Source organism: Gymnoscopelus braueri (assembly GCF_963280865.1).
Source record: "Gymnoscopelus braueri genome assembly, chromosome: 16".
Classification (NCBI taxonomy): domain Eukaryota; kingdom Metazoa; phylum Chordata; class Actinopteri; order Myctophiformes; family Myctophidae; genus Gymnoscopelus; species Gymnoscopelus braueri.
In genome coordinates, this window is record NC_137616.1 from 28,153,969 (window position 1) to 28,173,862 (window position 19,894).

Here is a 19,894-nt window from a genome sequence, read left to right on the forward strand (position 1 = left end):
GTGTTTGTGTGTGTGTGTGTGTGTGTCATGCATTTGAAGGTGCAAAAGGGTGAATTGCGTGTCATTCTTAATCCCTGGGTTTAACTTGACGTCCAGACTTGAAATCCACCCCCACATGTAAACAGGGTTGCAAATGTTGAACTCTAGGCAGCAGCACAAACCACCTCCACACAACGTTTGTTTCCTTTCCTATTTTCCCCTCCTGCCTTCCTGCACCCTCTCCCTTTCTTCTCTCTTACCCTCCTGCCTTACTGCCCCCTCTCTCCCTTTCTTCTTTCCCTTCACTTCCTTTCTGTTCCGCTGTTCTTTCATCTCACAAGCTATGGGATTTTCCTCCCAAGTATTGCGTACTTTCTGTCCACCACTTTGTTCTCAGAGCTCAGCTCAGAGTCACACAGACTCTCAGAGTCACAGAATCTATAGCTCTGACACAGGCAGAGGCGTAGCGTCATGGAGGCCACTGAGGCCATGGCCCGGTCAGTAAAGACCCGGCCTGCCCTGTCTAGCTGCTCAAACTGCAGGGCAAGATTCCCCAGAAAAAAAGAATTCTGCTCCGACAACAATAGATATGTTACCGCAGTGATACATTGGCTGCCCCATTTGCACCTTTTACAAAGCTAAAGTTGCCGTCTCCTGCATAACAATGGTCCAAGTGTAACCTGTTAAGTACCGTAGTCTGTAGGAGGCATAGGCTACTGTCAGATCATGTCCTAAGAAGGAGTCCAAAAGAGAATGGAGCCTGGGGTAGAGTAGGCTATTTCTACATTGCAGTATTGATACATTTTACTTAAGTAAAGCATTTGAGTACGTTTTCCACCACTGAAGGATGGTAGAGTGTGTTGTTAATGTTGCTTTATGGTCGTTCAATTAATTACTTTTAAAAAATTGCGCGTGTTCAAGCGCGTATGTGTTCCGTAATGCAGGGGGGGGAATACAGATCCTGCCCGGTCAACATTAGAGTCCACGCTACGCCAGTGGACACAGGGCTATAGATTCTCAGATTGCCATTCACAATGAAGGCACGTGTATTGTAAAACCTTGTATCCCATCGTTGGCGTCTAGAGGAAAACTCTGTCCTGGCGTGGCTCATAATTGCCGGTTATGACGAGGGGTATTTGGGGGTATTTTAGCTTAAGCCCTACTCTAGCCAATCAGCTGTAATTGTAACCTGTGTGGTCTGCCAAGTGGACCGTCAGCAAAATGTTCTATCCCCACCGTGATCCTCTGCCTTGGCTGCCTGGTGGTGAATCAGTGTCCTCTACTCAGTACTGGGGCATTGTCCTCCACAGCTGCGTCAACTGGAGAGGAGACCTCGGTACCTCTCCAGCTCCCTTGTGAAGTGAATGAGCTTATTGAGAAGACTTCACAGGGCCTGGAGTCTCAGAGTTGAACCTTGGAACAGCCTGCTGCTGTAGGACCACAGTGTTTTATTTCAAATGTTTTTCTTTATTTTTACTCAAGACAATGAATCTGTGTGTGTTTATTAGATGTAGGTCAGATACTCTGGTGCTGGACCATTGTTATTTATTGTACCGTACACATTCAGATCTTTACTATGGGAAGTAGCATGCAGTACAGTCAAGTGCCCTCACACACATTGTTTTGTACTTGCATAGATATACCTGCATTCGGTTTGTACCAACACAGAAATAACAGCTACTCCCTAAAGGTGTGTGTGTGTGTGTGTGTGTGTGTGTGTGTGTGTGTGTGTGTGTGTGTGTGTGTGTGTGTGTGTGTGTGTGTGTGTGTGTGTGTGTGTGTGTGTGTGTGTGTGTGTGTGTGTGTGTGTGTGTGTGTGTGTGTGTGTGTGTGTGTGTGTGTGTGTGTGTGTGTGTGTGGGGAAATGCGCCACTAATACTCAGCTTAACACACCGTTTCACCTGAACAGCTTGCCGCCTTGAGATACTCTAAAAACAGCCCCTGGCATTTGCCACTTGCGGCAATTGTACGCATCTAAATGTGCGTTTGACACTACAGTCTAAAATAATCTGGCTTGCTTGCAGATTTGCTTACAGATTGTGACTTTCACGAATGCAAAGATGTAGTATTATTATTATTATTATTTTTTTTTTTTTCATTTCCATCTAGCCAACCTGGCAACTCATCTCCATGCCAAATCTTTTTTTGAAGACAATCAAAGTGCCTTGTTAAACTCTTCTCCAGGGTATAATTGATTATGTCCTTCCATATAATAATAGAGGACGTCTGCCTTCTGCCCTGCGCAACCTCAACCTTGAGCGTTGTCTGGTGTCTAGCAGGGGCTACTTGATGCGGTGTTATGCACAGATTGCTAGTTTGCTAATAAGCTCCGTTGACCCTTGCCCCCCCCCTGTGCCACTAGAGGTCTGTTTCCTGTCTTTATAGCTGAGTGATTGATACAGTAGATACGGGTGTCAGAGAGAGGAGGATAGAGGAGGATGACTGGAGGTGTATTGTTCTGAGGAACAAACGGCCTGTCTTCGGGAATGTGAGCACACACACATGGACTGTGGAGGCAGAGAGGAAACGGGTTGGACAAAGACCTCTCATTCCCCCCCCTAAGGCCCCAAATGATTCGTTTGGAGCGGGGGGGGGGGGGTGGTCTTCTGTAAATACCCCAGTCCTGAGTTCCAAAACGGACCCACTTCTTCAGGAAGTACGACTGCCCCCGTCCGGGCCCTCGGGGGCGTGTGTCATGTAATGCCCCCTAAATCTAATAAATGGAATTGGGTCACCGCCAACTTTAAAATGGTTAACGGTCGTGTGGGGCGATGCTAACGTGCACGCATGTTTGAATGTGCACACTTGTGCCATACATGCTTGTGATATACAGTCCAGTGTGTGTGCGTCCGGTTGGTCTGTGTGGCTGCACTCTCTTTGAATTCATTCAGTCCCCGTTTGGTCCCTCTGTCTCTGTTTCCCCTGTCTGTCTGTCTCTCTCTCTCCAGTCTGTCTTCCCCCGGCGATCAGAGCCCCTACATTCCAGGGCCGACCATTAGGGATGGGGGGGCCAAGGCAGGGTCAGCGGGGCTCAAACGCTGGGATTGTTCTCTGCGCACAACACGCCTTTTCTCTTCGAGCCCCGTCGGCACGGCACTTCCAAACAGTCCCTCATTCCTTTAGAACTAGCGTTCTGCTAACTGGTGGCCGTGTGTAGAGTGCATCCAAATCTGGCTGATGCGTGTGCGCCGCGGGTATTGATATTGTTTTGAATCGCGCATGCACGAGCTTGTGCCACTGGATATGGCACTATGGATACAGCGAAAACCACTCTCGCTAACGTGTGGCATTGTTGACACGGGGGAATAGTCATTTTTGCAGTCCTGAAAGCCTGAGGCGGTGAGTAGAGGGAGAAACTGGGCTTTTTAATGCTCTGAATGTTTTTGGTTCTCCAGGATTCTCTGTCTGTATTTGTGGCACAGGAGCAGTTGTGTTGTATCATTCTTCTGTACGATTCTGCCTGTCTCACTCTTTCTCTCTTTTCTCTCTCATTTACATGGACGGCGTCCCTCAGGGCTATATGTTAGGATCTACGTACTGTTTGTCTTCACCTTTCTTCACCTTTCCATTTCACACTCATCCTCTTTCTTCTCCTCCCACTCCTTTACTCAGCAGTTTCACCGCATTAAGGATTTGGTTTTACACGTATGTTTAAAAGACTTGTAATAGCCTTTTCCTGCTCAAAGTCATTCCACGTGTCAGACACTCTTGATTTCACAAGAGACACTCTTTGCTCCTTAGCTCCACTGTGTGTTCGCAATAATAGCCGTTGTTGAGACACACAGGGACCACCAGACTCCCTCCTGTCCAACCTTTTTGTGGGCTGGCTGATCCCCATAGTCTGTCTCTCTTCCTTGTCTCCTTCTTGCAATCCTCCCAGACGCAGACCCAGTTATTACTGTACATTTTTCCTGCACCCGTCTTACGCTCCACTGTCTGTCCGGCGGGCGAACGAAACGTAGAAGCAGCCAGCATCGCCGACCGGAGCCAGACTTGTGGTGGTTTCGGGGTGGAGGGGTTTCTCAGGAGGAATTGGGGCGGAGGGACTGAGAAGTTAGGGGTTTTTCAGAGTTTTTCGTTCTGTGGTTTCATAAAGCCCGAGAGGGCCTGTCGGAGACCAAATGAGAGGGTATACACCCAGTGCCGGTCCACTGCTCCCCCCGATGACAGAGGAATCGAGCGTTGAGCACGCACCGCCTGGCGGTAGCAGTGAGAAGGAATTGGGGTGGTGGGGGACTTAAAGGATGCCACTGTGATTTATGTGTAGTTTTCCCTGGTGGCGCGGGGGCCACAGAGCTCATATGTGCCAGCGCTATAAGAGGTTTTTACAGCTTGCACATACACGCCCCTGTTGCTACAAGAGGTCACAACATCACATATAGGTGCCGCAGTGCCCTCTGGGGGATCTTGTGCGGTGTCTGGATGCATTTGCTCCAACCAGCCAACCAGCCGTTGTTAACCTCAGGCCTTCTATGTTGTCAGCAGCATGTGATCCAGGTCTGTGGTCTAACCCCTAACAGCAGTGAGAAAAGCAGCTCCCGGCCTTGTTAAGCCTGGGCCAATCTGGGAACCCATCGTCAAATAAAAAGGAAAAACAGCGCCCCTAGCGTTTTTCACTTTTGCATTTGACTCTGGGGGGGTGATTAACTAGACCTATGTTGACTGGAAACCGGGGTTTGGACATGCCTTCAGCCCTCCACTTCCGGTGGTGCGCCTATGTTTTCATTCCCACTAACAATATTTCTCCACGGAACACTAACACCATTTCTCCCAAAGAACATGGAAAGAGCTATTGTTAAATGAGTTTCGGTTTGTTTCCGGTGGGAAGCGAACGCACAGATGTAACGCCCACTACATTTGATTGGGTAAAGCGCGGCCTGCTTCCTGATCTGAAGGCACGCCCACTTGTAAGCTAACGCGCACGCGTTCTGAACGGGGCTCCCGACAGATTCAGTAGCGCAGCTCTGAATCTGTTCTTGAGAGATTAAGCCTGGGCAAAGACAGACAATAGGAAATCAAGCTGACTGGCCATCTCACTTTACTGCCTGTATCTGTGTGACCTACAGTAGGTGCCTGTCCCTCTATGACAGTGGTTCTCAAACATTTTAATTTGAAGGACTCCCATATCTCTGATAGTGTACAAATGGAACCAAATGGACCCTTTCGGGTCCATTTGGTTCCATTTGTTCACTCTCAGAGTTACAGACCTCTAAGGGTCCTTTTGGAACACCCTCAAGGAACCCTGACGGTCCCTGCACCCCACTTTTAGAACCACTGCTCTAGGAGACCAGAAGTAGGTCGTGAGTCTCTTTATTCCAATGGAGAAGTGGATGGGGTTGGGCTAATGAGGGCATGGTGGTGGGGAGAGGCAACCACGCCCACTTAGACCATTTTGTGTACCATTTTTGTACCTAGTGGCAAAGCGTGGGATGGCTTATCTTCCTATGTTAAGGATCTTTGGCTAGAGCTGCAGGGTTTAATTTGCTGGGGGGATGGGGGGGAAATCCATGCAACTGCTTTTGATATTCTGGTCCTTCATTGTTATTGCTGGTGGAAATAATATGCTTTATCCTTGCTTCAGACTGAATTAAAAACATGCATTTCCTTTGGGGAAATATAGACTTCTTCTTACATGTTTGATATTTATGTTTGATAACATCACATATTAGCAATTTAATAAAATATTGATGTTAACCTCATTAACCCATGGCGTACCTATTTTGGCAGAAAATAACAAAAATAGCAGATCTACAAGCTCACACAGGCCTGAGTGGGTAAGAAAATGACCCCCCCTCCCGCTTTGTTTTGTTTTGTTTAGTTTTTGCTGATCAAACCCTGTAGGGCTGCAATACACATTGGCTGCATTTCTGTCAGACATGGAGCATGAATGCTTCACACTGAAGACCTAGCTTGACAGGGTTTTGAATGGTTGCGCGTGCGTGTGTGTGTGGGGGTGTGTGGGGCCAAGTGTCCCCACAAGTATATAGTATAATTTGATAAATCGACATTGGGAGGACCACAAGAGAAATGGTTGTTTTATATTTAGAGGCTAGGTTTAGGGGTTGGAGTTATACCTGATTAATTAATTAATTAATTGTGCTGTTAGTTGTGTTGTGCGCCGAAAATAGTGGCTTATATATCTGCTATTTTCGGCTTTCTGCTTAGGGTCCAAAACAAACAAAAAAATGCCAAATTCATAAATTCGCCTTCCTAAAATGTCGATGTCCCCACAAGTATAGTAATATAAATGTGTGTGTGTGCCTGCGTGTGAGAGTGTGCGCGTGTGCTCACACTTGCCTGCATAATGTATTTGTGTGTGCGAGCGTGGCTCTTTGTAAGCAGTGAAATCAACCTTGGCCATGCGGCTGGCAGTGTGTGACCAGAGCCAGTGTTGTTGCCGTGGTAACCAGTGGAGAAATAGAAACAGCAGAATGACCCATGTTCCTTCTTTGCCAGACTCTCCTTCGTCTTGGAGCCAAAGGCTCTGTTCATCATCATCATACTCATCGTCATCATTGTCTCTTGGTGGCCAGCCATACGTATAGCTTGCAGACGCACACACACTTGGAAAACGGAGTGATATTTCTGTGAAATACTGGGTTGCTGTGTGGTGCTCTTGTGCATGTCGTTGCTGTTGGGCGGAAACCTTGTATGTCCAAAACACAAAATCACAGCTCACGCATTAGCAAAGAGGTTCCTTTAAATACGGTTAGAATTCTCTAGGTCTTTCTTGGTTGCTGAACCAATGCATTCTGCTAGCTCCTCCTCCACCCCAGCCTCCACCTTTTGACTAGAGTCTGGCATAGGCTCAAATACCTGTGATTATCATGTATATCAGCTAATTCAAACTAATATGTCAATGTACTGCTTATTGTTGACATTGTATCCCTATGGGGGATTTGCTTAAGCATTCCCTGAATATATGCTTAGCAGGCTGCTTCGCCAAAATTCAGTGAATATTCTCCCAAGAGCGGAGCTTTAACGCCAAGCTTAACTGTATTCCATTTGTGGCAATAAATGGTTAAATCTACTTTGACGTGAGTGTTTCCGATTGAAGGTCTCCATGAGCAAGACCGTTAACCCCTAAATGCTCCCACCCCGCCCCCCACCCCCCTCGAGCGCTCATCAGAACCATCTGAGTAGTAGCCATCAGCTGGGTAAAGTTGAAAAATGTTTTTCCCACCCAGGATTAACCAGATTTCCCATTTCCTTTTCATGGGTTAAATATTTATAAAACCCACAGACAGATTTAAATATTTATAAAAACCCACAGACAGACTTAGCCACTTTCAACCTGGTTTCCCTATTTTGGGCATTTCATTATCAGGCCAAAATCTTAAAAAATGAATTAAATCATTAAGATGTAATATGGAGATACTATATTTCTGCCTGACATCGACGATATTGAAATGTTGTAAGAGAGAAGAGTAAATGTGAGTGTTGTTGAGTTAATGAAGCTGTTTCATTACTTCATCCTTCCTTGTCTTTTCCACTACACTTGTTTTTTAACATGTTGGCTGTAGAAGGAATGTGAGAACATAAGAACGACGAGTCCATTACCTCTGGAATACACAGCCTGCATAAGGCAACGCAAACGCCCAGTGCTTTTGTTGAGTGAACCGACCGACTGCTCACTTGTAACATTGATTCATCTTATATAATAGTTCTTCCTTTTCATCTGTGCATTTCAACTGTGTTGATGGCAAATGTCTACATGTCCCACAATGCAACATGCTGCTATTTCTCCAAACCTGCCATGTTCTCACCACACTAACTTACAGTATGACTCTCCTCCACCCTAAACAACGCTCCCATCCATGTCATCATAACACACATCCATCACCAACGCCGGTGTCTCCACATGCTCACAGGATATGTGTTAATGTGTTTTTTCTTTTGTTAAATTGATGCCTAAAAACGATGACATGATCAACATGTACAGTTGTTAAATATAATTAACCAAATGCATCACTTACAGCATCTTAAGTTAGTTGTTTTGTGTCGGTTCAGTAGTTGATGTAGCCTCTCTGCCTGTCTCTTCCACCAGTCTCGAGAACAATCAGACGATGAACAGTCTGAGGAATCCGTGAAATTCAAGCGGCTCCACAAGTTGGTCAACTCCACCCGCCGTGTCAGGAAGAAACTTATCAAGGTGGAGGAAGGCAAGAAACATGGTTCTGAAGGTAAGAAATACATGCATATTTAACAGTAGTGTGGCTCATTTTTCTTAATTGGTTTGAACATAATGTATTTTCCTATGAAAAAATCATGGATATTAATAATATTCACATAGCAGAATTTGGTTTCCCCCAAATCATACACAAAATATTTCTTGAAATATTGTGAATACATAATTCACAATATTTGTATGCTGACACATTTATATCATGCTCTAATATTTTGGTAAAACATCACAATATACTTTTATTTCTATTAATATCATATACAGTAGCTCTACCATCAAGAGTCACAGATTATATGTTTTCCTCCTGTAGATTCTCTGAGTCTGGAGGCCTCCCCCACCTGTGAGGACAACACAGCTCTGTACACAGGGGTCCTGAAGAAGCCCTCTCTGACACAGGACGCCTCGCTGTCCTCGTTGCCCTCCCTCACCCAGGACCAACTCTCCGTGGACGGGGACACGGACAGTCTGACCACCTCCCCTTCCTCCAGCAGCCTGGACACCTGGTCAGGACACAAGCTGGTCAAGACCTTCAGTAAGTCCTCCAGCACCCACGGCCTTATCCGGCCCCCCAAGAGGACCCCGGTTGTTGGAAGCTCCGTCGTGGGCGGCAGCGGCTCCTCCTTCTCTGAGCTGGAGAACTGTGGACTGGACGACGAGGCGAAGCTGTCGCACTCCACGACCGACAGCGAGATGCGGAAGGCCCTGAGCTCCATCTCCCATGGGGTAAGTAACAATGAGAGCCTCTACGCCTTCTACGGCCTAACCAAACCCCGTCCCAAACCCCACGGCCAGTCCCGTCTCCTGGTCTCCCTGGACGACGGCCCCCAGGGCAGCCCCAAACACCAGTCCGCCAACCGGCACCACGGCAGCTGGACGCACCGGAAACCCGACCCCAACTACGCGTACTCCACCAAGCACCTGCTGTACCAGCGACACCGCAACGCCAAAGTACCCGCCTCGCCCCTGTCCGTCACGCCCTCGTCCCCCGCCCGCTGCGACGTGGCCAAATCGAAGATGTTCGGGGGCGGGGGAGGGGGCTGGGTGTTCCCCTCCCGCAGGCTGCGCGGTCGCACCGCGGTCAGCGAGCTGAACATCACCTATGTGGTGGAGCGGAGTCTGTACGGCCACCTCAACTGGGCCCAGCTGGTCCGCCCGGTTACCCTCAGCCGCACTGAGCGCCGCTGTCTGTTGGAGGAAGACCGAGAAGCAGACAGGAAGTGGGCGGCTAGCGTGGACCGCTGCACCAAGCGCGTGCTGTTGCGCATCCAGCAGAAGTCTGTGAGTTCAGCCCTTGGGGTTGTGAGCAGGAGGAGGGCTCGGTGGTACTTCAGAGTTGCAGAATAGCTCATGGAACTAAGTAAGGCAAGGGGCGGTGCATGTTGGCCTACCTCAGAGGGACACGAAAGGTCAAACTCAACCTCTTTCCCCATTTCAGCATCGTCTACGTAGATGGAATACAAAAGCAAACAGGAGTCTTTTCACGCTAATGAGATAACAACCATAGGCACTAAAAGAATATCTTCAGTCCATTTCAAGAGCCAACCTCTTTCTCGCCGAGCATACTAAATGACTTTAGCATAATGTCCTCCTCTCTTATGACCTTTAAACGAGTGCCCGTGGCATTGAACCTTTTTTATTTTTTTTATTTTAGGATGATATGAAATGGCGATGGAATATATAGTGTCCCACTTTGGGAGTTAAGTAAGCCGCAGCAGAGTTTTCATAAATGGCTTTTAGAAATGTCACCTCCTTCAAACACACTCATGTACCGCACACACACATACACACACACCCTTCCCTGCGGGAATAATAGGGGATGTGGTACAAGCATGTCTCGGCTCTTCTCGTCCTCTGTGCTCCACAAACACATACTGTAGGCTCCTAGGGGTTTTGAATGAACTACAAACGTTAAGTTTAGGGGTGTGCCGATACGATACGATATTTGGCTCACAACTTCGATACGATTTCGATACGATACGATACGCACTTTTTTTATTATGAAAAATATATGGGGGAGAAAAAAAGCAAATGCAAACAAAAAATTCTGTTTTTGCATTATTCAGATATGCGAACTTGTAGCTTTTCAGCTACAATACCCGTTTTGAATCCAAATAGGGCAATAGTGTGACACCTGACCCGGAAAAAAAACAAGTTGTCACCCTTTTCACCTCGGGCTGTTTGCATGCCTGATTATTATTATTGTAAGAAGAAAAAAAACGAAAAAAAACGAAAACGTATCGCGATATATCGCGCGACGATATATCGGCACACCCCTAGTTAAGTTGTATTTCCACAGTGCATTACTAGCCTAGGTATAAAATAGGGCTAAAGTGGTTAATGTATGTATTATGATATAATAATTTATATCTGCAAAGTAACTAGTGGAGTAGAAGTAAAAGTATTGGAAATTGGAAATACTCAAGTAAAGTACAAATACCTCAAATCTTTACTGAAGTACAGTACTTGGGTAAATGTACTTAGTTACTTTACACCACTGGTGGCGATAAAGGAGAGCTATTCTGCAGCTTTGAGGGAAACCTGAATCCAACCCTGTGCTGGTGAAATCACTGGACGTCGTTGTCACCCATCGATCTTTTGAATCCACCTCCATTCCGTTGTTGCTTTTCTATTCTCTATGGAACATGCCTCTGTGGTTGCAAAATGTGATATATTGTGTGTATATATATATATATAATTTTCCTTACACATTTCTTTGGAGGACTGGCTGCATGGTCATTTCATTGAACATCACCATCATCTTGGAAGCCGTTTAGATTTTGGTGGGCTGTCTACTCCAAACTGCAGTTTACTGGGAAGTTGTGATGTGGACTGCAGCAGCTGTGTGGACATCTATTATAACACATTCTGTTCCAACACTTATAACATGGAAGAACTTGGACCAGGGATGATTGGAAGCTCCGTTGAGTAGATTAGGGCTGCAGATGGGCTTTTGAACCCGAGGGCAAAAATTACATGAATCACTTGAGCCCCTGTTTTCAAAAATAGCGAACATAGGAGATTGTCAAGCTCTTGTGGAACTTGTGGATCTGCTATTTAAAGTGTCCTGTTGTGAAACAGTGTGCTTTGGGGCAGATCTTTTTGTGCTCGTCTGCAATGTGTTGAAATGTTTTCTATTTGTGGGAAATAATTATTCCCCTAGTAGGAAGGTTGCCAGAGGTCAAAGCCTGCAATAAGAACATTAACACCCCCCCCCCCCTACCTCCAAACCCCCCCCCTCCCCCACCCACCGCACCACCGTGCAGTTCTACCGCTGTCTTAACGCTGTTCTTTTCTTTGTTCTTGACCTCCAAGTGAGTCAAGACAAGTAATATATCTCACTAATCTTCCTCGCTTTCCAAACAACAACAACAATATGCCCTCTCTCTGAAAACACCTATGACAAACGGATGACAACGCAGAACTCTTAACCATGTTTTTCTTTAGAACGTTACACATGCTCTGTGAAATCACGCAGACCTATACGATGTGTGTGTCTCTGACTGTACTAAACCCAATTACGTATTGCTCATAATTAACCACAAAGGGAAACATAGACTCTTGGCATATTAAACGTATGTTCAGTCATAAACACATAATTGAAAATATTTCGCTCGGCCACATCAAGTGACTTCATTTAACTACCTTCACCATGTTCTCCAGGGATCCAAACATGACTCACTGCTTAGTTTAAACATTGACTGAATACACTGTAAAATCACCAATGGACCCTGACCCATTTGTGACTCTGAGAAGCGTTCAAATGGAACCATGTGGACCCATTCAGGTCCATGTGGTTCCATTGGTACGCCTCTCAGAGTTAAATTAACACACGTTTTTGACCATGTAATATATTGTCTTTGGTCGATAAGACAAGCTAATTTGGCTGCGACTGCACAGCAACTCACAAACTTAAAAGGCAACCTCATATAACACTTTTCATGTTACATCATTGTCTGTTGCTTGCCCACAAATTCCATAATGAGATCCTGTCACCACCACATAGTTTACCCATGCAGACCCATATGCTCATGTACATTAATCAAACGGTGTTGTGCCAAGCATGAATCATTGTAAATCTGAACTTCTCGCTGGGTGTGGGGCGTTTGAATTGATGTCATGCACATTGGCTCGTTGCTTCTGAGTCTGACCCCCTTATTTGTCCTTTGACCCCCTTCCAGAGGACGTGTAGTTTCGGAGGATTCGACCTGTCCAACCGTTCGCTGCATGTGGTCAACGCAGGCTCAGAGCCCAACGTAAGTACTGTACTCTTAAGCTCACAGAATGTTCATTTTCCTCTTTCACTTTTGACCTGTATTTTGGGTATGTCATTGTAGGTGCTGTAAGTGATGGTATTTGGTAAAAAAAATACCTCTATAGTCTAGTTATTATTGTCGTAAAGTGTTTGTTCCGTAACAGGGGTCTCCCCCTCTTTCCAGCTCTTTAGTAAACATAAAATACATTTTCAGTTCAGCATGCAAATCTTATCCAATCAGGAGAGAGAACTCATACAGGACAGGATATAGCATAAACAAGTGAAGAAACAAAACATTGAGCAGATGAAATTGGTGCTGTAACACTATACAATTGAAGCGGATAAAACAAACACACTATAGCAATGATTAAAATATAGAGCTACTGTACTTAACATTTGGGTGGAAAAAAATCTTTAACATTTTGGAAACTAACGCATTTGACATATTAGATAGATACAGTAGATGGATACTTTATTGTCCTTGCGGAAATTCATTTTGTGGCAAGCAGCCATCAGGATACAAAAAAAATCACATAACATAAATACACAATACATAGACAGATCACACAATACATTGACAGTGCTACACAGCTCCTCTCTCCCAGAGTGAAAACTAGAAAAGGCTGCCTATCATGATTCAAGAGGCATCACATTACATGCTCACATTATATTGCGAGCTTGTAGATTGACTAGCTTCTCTATTTCTTAAATACTTAAGAATGCTTAAGAATGTGATCTCTGGTCTTCTCTCGTTAACACTCGTCATCGTGTTCCATCCCCTCTGTTGTCATGTCATTGTTCTTCCCCTTCCCCTCCCTCTCTCCTTATTTTGCCCCCCCTTTTTACCCCCCTGTCAGAATAAAGAGCAGGAGGCTATATACAGGGAGGTGGTCAAGTCCCCCACCACGTCTCGTATCTCGCTGGGCAAGAAGGTCAAGTCGGTCAAAGAGACCATGCGGAAACGCATGTCGAAAAAATACAGCAGCTCCTTGTCTGAGCAGGTAAATAATGTTTCAGCATGGTTTGTTGAACTATCTATGCTGTTGCGCTTCATTTCCCCGAGCCACATGCAGCTGTAGAAGACATGAAAGCCGTTGGTGTCCTCCAACCAAACATTCACAGGATGTTTCTCACTGGATGCCACGTCTTCTGTTCTGTCCACGGGCTCTCAGCCTGTTGAGTGGGTGGGAGTGTATTTGTGTTAGCTACAGAGTAAACATTGAGCACTTAGACGCAAGTGTGGACACACACACGCGTACAGATGTTTCACAAAATGTTGACACATTCACACACACGCGCGCATGCACACATGCACACGCACGCACGCACACACACACACACACACACACACACACACACACACACACACACACACACACACACGCACACACGCACACACAGAGGGAGAGTTTGATATTCCTCTCAGCTGTCCTCACTCCCTGGTCTCTCCCTGGGCCCATAGTGTGTGTAGGGTGGAGTGTGTGTTGGATTCTGAGATCATGGAGTGATGCAAGCCTCCCTTAGGCAAGGTCTTGAGAAAGGGAGACTTGATTTGAAGAGTGTTCTTGTGCTGTCCGTTTGTCTTGTGTGTCCCTATGGTATCCTGTGTGTCTGCTGCACAAACACGTGTGCGTACAGTGTACAGTAAATGTGTCTCCATGAGTGCATTGGCCTCTTTTCTGGGCATTCGGTTTGCTGTTCTGTTGGTGGCCTTTCCAACCAACAAAGTGTGACATTGCCCTGATATTCAAACACACACTCTTCCTCACGTGTCCCACACACAACTGTTCATTATGGTGGCCTCGGCACTCAACCCACAAATCATAGAATGAGTCACACTGCCATTGCTTGGCAAAACAAAACATTAACTGCCATGTCACAATGCGCTGATTATTTTATAGGCCACAGTGACACCTAGTGGTTTATTGAAATGTGCCGTTGTCAAGCTAAAAATATGTCTCCTGAGTGATGGGCTTTTTGAGCGGGCTAATGAATTCTACATTTCTCTCTTCCTTTTCACCTCATTCTCTACCACCCCCCCCCCCCCACACACACACACACACACACACACACACACACACACTTCTTCCCTCTGCCCTCTCCACCTCACCATCTGTGCTCCCCCCACCCCCCCCATATTTATCATTCTCTCACTCACTCTGTCATATCTCCTGCATTACTCCCCTATTTTCCTCTTCCTCTCAATCACCCTCTGGTGTCTCTCGCCCTCCTCCCCTTCCTGCCTTCCAGTCCAGCCCAGACGCGGCTCCTGGTTCCCCTCAGTCTCCCCAGCCAGACACCGACTCCCTGGAGAAACCCAAGCTCAAGGCCGGAGGCTCGGTGGAGAGCCTGAGGAGCTCACTCAGTGGACAGAGTTCAATGAGTAAGTGACAATTGTGTAACAACTGCCCCCTCATAATGATTGATAACATTTAATGGAAACAAAGGTACTTTTAAAAGGTAGAAGGTAACTTTTTCACTCTCTATCCTCAATTTTTGGAGTTGATGAATAGGCAGATTGGACTATTTTCCCCGTCTGAGTCATTTTAAATGCACCATGAAGCAGGCAGACACATTTGGAGCAGTTATGACGATGATGATGATGATGATATACTTTACTTTATTAATCCTCAGAAGGGAAATTCTCTCTTTTGTCATATTAAGCACTTTTTCCAGTGTATAGCAGTTGGTTTAATCCAACTTGTCAAGCCCCGCTCCTGTTAACATTTTTTAGTTTTGGGCCTTTCCAGAGTAAGAAGAAAATACTATATAGTTTACTAAAAAAAAAACCTGTATGGGTGATGTGTTAGTTTATAAAATCTTTGTAAACTCATGGGAGGGAAAATGTTGTGTAACATGACTTCCTATTCACTTTCTTGTACACTTTAACCACTTAAACCCCAGCTGGGGCAAACTCTTGCAGAAAATAGCAGATTGACAAGCCCACAAAGCAAAGATAATGAAGAGCGAAAACAGAAAAGATACTAGTATAAAGCCCTGAGGTACTCTGGTCAACCACGTATAGGGTTTAAGTGGTTATTATATTTTCAGAAAACAATAGTGTCACACAAGCCCAGTTTTTGGGAACCTGATGTGGACAGTACACATAGTGGAACACTAGATGGAGCTCTCACAACATGCAATCAATCACTTGCTATTTAACCCACATTTTCCATGGATGACATGACTTAACCACTTATCTACTTCGTTGATCGGTGTCTATTCTAGGCCCCCTGCCTTTTTCCCTCTACCCCAAATATCTTCACCGAAGATTGCCAATCAACAAGCTCACAACGCATCACGACACATTGGGAGCGTGTAAAATCTCCTATTTTCGTCGAATATTCACCCTTGAATAGGGACACTAGTAAAATGACATGAATGCCAAATGTGAATGCTGCTGTTATGATCACAAAGACGAGTGTGATTCCCCATGATAATTAACACCTAGTCCCAAGGGCTGTTTCAGTGTGATCGCAACCTTTCTGATCTCCCAAATTGTCAGAGTTTCATTAGAACTCGCTGAAGCTTGTACTTTACAAATACAAAGTCGTGCTGTGTAACATGAGTTCAGGGTATAGTTTGTGAAGATGGAGCCTGCTAGACTGATAAGGCTGTGGAGCTAATATATGCATGCATATTTTACCACACACACACACACACACACACACACACACACACACACACACACACACACACACACACACACACACACAGACACAGACAGACATAAAGTAATGATAAGATGCAAAGTCTGGCCTCTAATTCCCACTTGTACCATGATTACAGCAGGCTCTCATCCTGGAGACTATGATGAATGATCCACTCGCTGCCCTCATATTTCATCTCCGCCCCAATAACCACAAAAGGCTGATACTAAATGACGGCCATTTGACTTCCTACATTTTCAATTGGTGCAGCGTGCATAGAAGTGCAATTAATTAAAGTTTCAGTCGTCCATGTTCATTGCGTCGAGCCCATTTGACGAGTGCTGGGGGGGGGGGGGAGTAAATGGTGGATTCAAATCGAGTATTTGTGTGTGTTTGTGTGTGTTTAGGCGGTCAGACAGTTAGCACCACAGACTCCTCAGCCAGCAACAGAGAGAGTGTGAAGTCGGAGGACGGCGACGACGAGGAGCCCCCCTACAGGGGGCCGTTCTGTGGCCGCGCCCGCGTCCACACCGACTTCACCCCCAGCCCTTATGACAGCGACTCCCTCAAGCTGAAGGTAACTCGACTTATCAATACGACACGTCTATACACTCAACCACACCACTCACTCAGTCACGTCCACAGAACTACTGGCATTAATTAAGATCTTTCTTCAGCTCATCAGCTCCACAGATATATCTAAATTATGTGTTACTATGGAGTATGAATTCATGTACAAATATATGTTTTACATTTCCATGGAAGGGTTTATTTGAGTACACCTTAACGTTGTATTTTCCAGCTCCACATTCATATACAGTATAGATACTGTATGTATATATACTCTGAGACTTGCCCCGACGTGCTGTTGACAAATGACAATTGGTGATTGGCCTTGCTCAATGGCATTTCTAAGAAAACAACAGTTTCTCCATTGAAAATTCCCTATACCTCATGCCAAGCCAGGAAGTCTATTAGCATGGGGTTGTTTTTGTCCTATGCTCACATCTCTCCGGCTCCTCCAGCGTGGCGACGTGATCGACATCATCAGCAAACCCCCCATGGGGACATGGATGGGCCTGCTCAACAACAAAGTGGGCACCTTCAAGTTCATCTACGTGGACGTGCTGAGCGACGAAGAGGAGAAGCCCAAGAGGCCCGTGAGGAGGAGGAGGAAGGGCAGACAACCCAAGCCCACCTCCGTGGAGGACCTGCTGGAACGCATCAATCTCAAGGTACGGTGAACACCAGTAAATGAGCCAAGTATTTGCATAATAATCCCTAAATGCTTGTTTTTGCCCCGCTGCTGCAGAGGAGGAGAGGATGGTGGGGTTTGTCGTTTGTCACAGAAATGTGCTTTACAATCGTGTGTCCCCTTAAGTTGTTGTTGGGGGTATTTATTTGCACATACCTGGAATTTGTCCTCTACATTTACGTGTCCTCTGCATCCTAACTATTAGGAGCAGTGGGCACTATTAACCCATTAAGACCTGGAACGCATCTATGTGTCATTTTTAGATTTCTTTGGGCTATTCAAAAATAGCAGATCTACAAGCTCATAGCACGGCACCGAGTGCCGCGCTATGAGCTTGTAGATCTGCTATTTTTGAAACATCTTGAACATTTGTGGCAAAATCTTGGATTATATATTTTCTAAAGCCAACATTTGTAAAATATTTAGTTCCAGGAACCCCCAGAAGCAAAGATTTGAGTTACAAATGTCCGCCAAAAAAAAGAAGAAAAATCAAATATTTGCACAACTTTTCATGATTTTTCAAAAATAGCAGATCTACAAGCTCATAGCGCGGCACTCGGTGCCGCGCTGTGAGCTTGTATATCTGCTATTTTTGAATAGCCAAATAAATCTAAAAATGACACATAGATGCGTTCCCGGTCTTAAAGGGTTAATACAGCACCGGGGAGTGGTTGGGGATTAGTGTCTTACTCAAGGACACTTCAACACCACTAAACCTGGAGGGGATATCGCACTGGGGGGACCGGTTTGATTCCCAGATGGCCGAGCGCTACCTCCTGAGCCACATGCCAGCATGCACTATTTTAGAATAATCTCCAGTGGTTGTCTGGAATTTTGTGTTACTTGGTGCATTACATTATGTGGCAGACTACCCTTTTGACAAGTAGATGGGGCTAAAGCAAACTTTGTCATGTATAAATTATATTTCACCCAGGTCTGGTCTAAAAACACTCATACAGGCATAAGTAAATGTTGTATGTAGATACACAAAGTTACACGTGATGCCCGGGCCAGCACGCGTTCTTGAGCAAAACAACATGGGATGTTTTGACATCACGCATAAACACGATCACCCACATTCGCACACCCAGATCTTAACCCTACAATAATAGCCGTGCACTTCATAACATCTCCTCCCACACAAGCCAGCCCAGACCCGTTTCATCTCTCTGAGCCCCAGCCTAATGGCTGAGAGCGCTGAGATTAAAGACCTATAGAGGCCTGTCCACCAGTCAGTACCACGGCCCAGGTATTGATGTTACATCATAGGTGACCAACAAAAGTCTTTATTATAAGGTCCGAGACTACAGCAGAGTGGAAGTTTAGATGTGCATCAAAGCATTCTCCTTCATCACAGTCACCACCAAGAGTCAAGTAGTGTGGGAGGGCTAGACTAAACAGGCTTTTTTCCTGGAGCACACTGATTGAATTTGTATGTAAATCTTTTTGATTGATTGATTATGGCCCCAATATCCGTGTTACCTTTTTATGCCATTTCTAAAATACTGCTTAGGCTTGCATTCTGATTAATTTCGTCAGCAAACAAAATATTCGGCATCAACAAGAGTATGGTTTCCATAAATCACACATTGAGGTACTCTAAAGCAGAGGCAACCATGGGAATTCTTCGATCAAGTGGTATAACTTTTCCAACTCAGTGCCTTTTGTCTGCTCATACTATCAGTTCAGCTTTCGGTTGAGCTGTAAATTTGGAATACCAAGAAAGATTTCCATGCACTCCCTCTTCGTGGGATGTCCTTGAACATGTCGCAGTCTGCAATTATGACCACACACCCTTTGTATCTATCTTTGTAAACCTCTTCATGCTCGGATCTTTTTGGCCGTTGGGTGGATTCTCCCCCCAAAACGGTCATTGGCTTCGTAGCGTGTTTGGACGCCGGCCGTGTTGGCCGGAGGGTGAAAGATGCGTGTGGGAGAGACGACGCGGCTGGCCTGTGTGTTTGTGTTAGCCGGCAGTGGTGGAAAAAGTACTCAAATGTTTTACTTAAGTAAAAGTATCAATACTGCAATGCAGAAGTACTCTGTTCCAAGTAAAAGTCCGGAATTGAAAATGTTACTTGAGTAAAAGTACAAAAGTTATTGGCATCAAAATATACTTAAAGTACCAACATTAAAAGTACTCGAATGTTTGAAAATAGCAGATCTACTATTTTCAAATAGCCTATGTATAAAATAGGGCTAAAGTGGTAAATTTTTCATGTTTCATAATATCATAAAATAATATATAATAATCTAAAAAGTAACTAGTAGCCTAACTAAAGTTTTCAAATAATTGTAGTGGAGTAAAAGCACAATATTTTCCTCTGAGATGTAGTGGAGTAGAAGTAAAAGAATTGGAAATTGGGAATACTCAAGTAAAGTACAAATACCTCAAAATTGTACTTAAGTACAGTACTCAAGTAAATGTACTTAGTTACTTTCCACCACTGTTAGCCGGTGGTCCTTTTGTTTGGCCCCTTCATTATCCTAACCAGAAATAGAGTCAGAGATGCACGGTGCTGCTGCTCGACAGCGGACTCTGCCGTTGTAATTGATGGTCTCGCTGGTGACAC

The 19,894-nt window shown here is 45.2% G+C and overlaps 1 protein-coding gene across 5 annotated transcripts in view; it reads left to right on the top strand.

Moving 5' to 3' along the window:
• The window catches only part of sash1a (SAM and SH3 domain containing 1a), a 278,249-nt gene that overhangs the window by 243,338 nt on the left and 15,017 nt on the right, over positions 1-19,894 (top strand). For 3 of the 5 annotated variants that reach the window (XM_080452449.1, XM_080452450.1, XM_080452451.1), the window contains 7 exons: positions 8,027-8,162; positions 8,475-9,442; positions 12,343-12,417; positions 13,274-13,417; positions 14,667-14,799; positions 16,474-16,643; positions 17,092-17,301. In XM_080452449.1, coding sequence (XP_080308575.1) covers positions 8,027-8,162; positions 8,475-9,442; positions 12,343-12,417; positions 13,274-13,417; positions 14,667-14,799; positions 16,474-16,643; positions 17,092-17,301 — 1,836 coding nt within the window. The remainder of the gene's footprint in view (positions 1-8,026; positions 8,163-8,474; positions 9,443-12,342; positions 12,418-13,273; positions 13,418-14,666; positions 14,800-16,473; positions 16,644-17,091; positions 17,302-19,894) is intronic. The other 2 variants (XM_080452452.1, XM_080452453.1) reach the window with 1 other exon arrangement.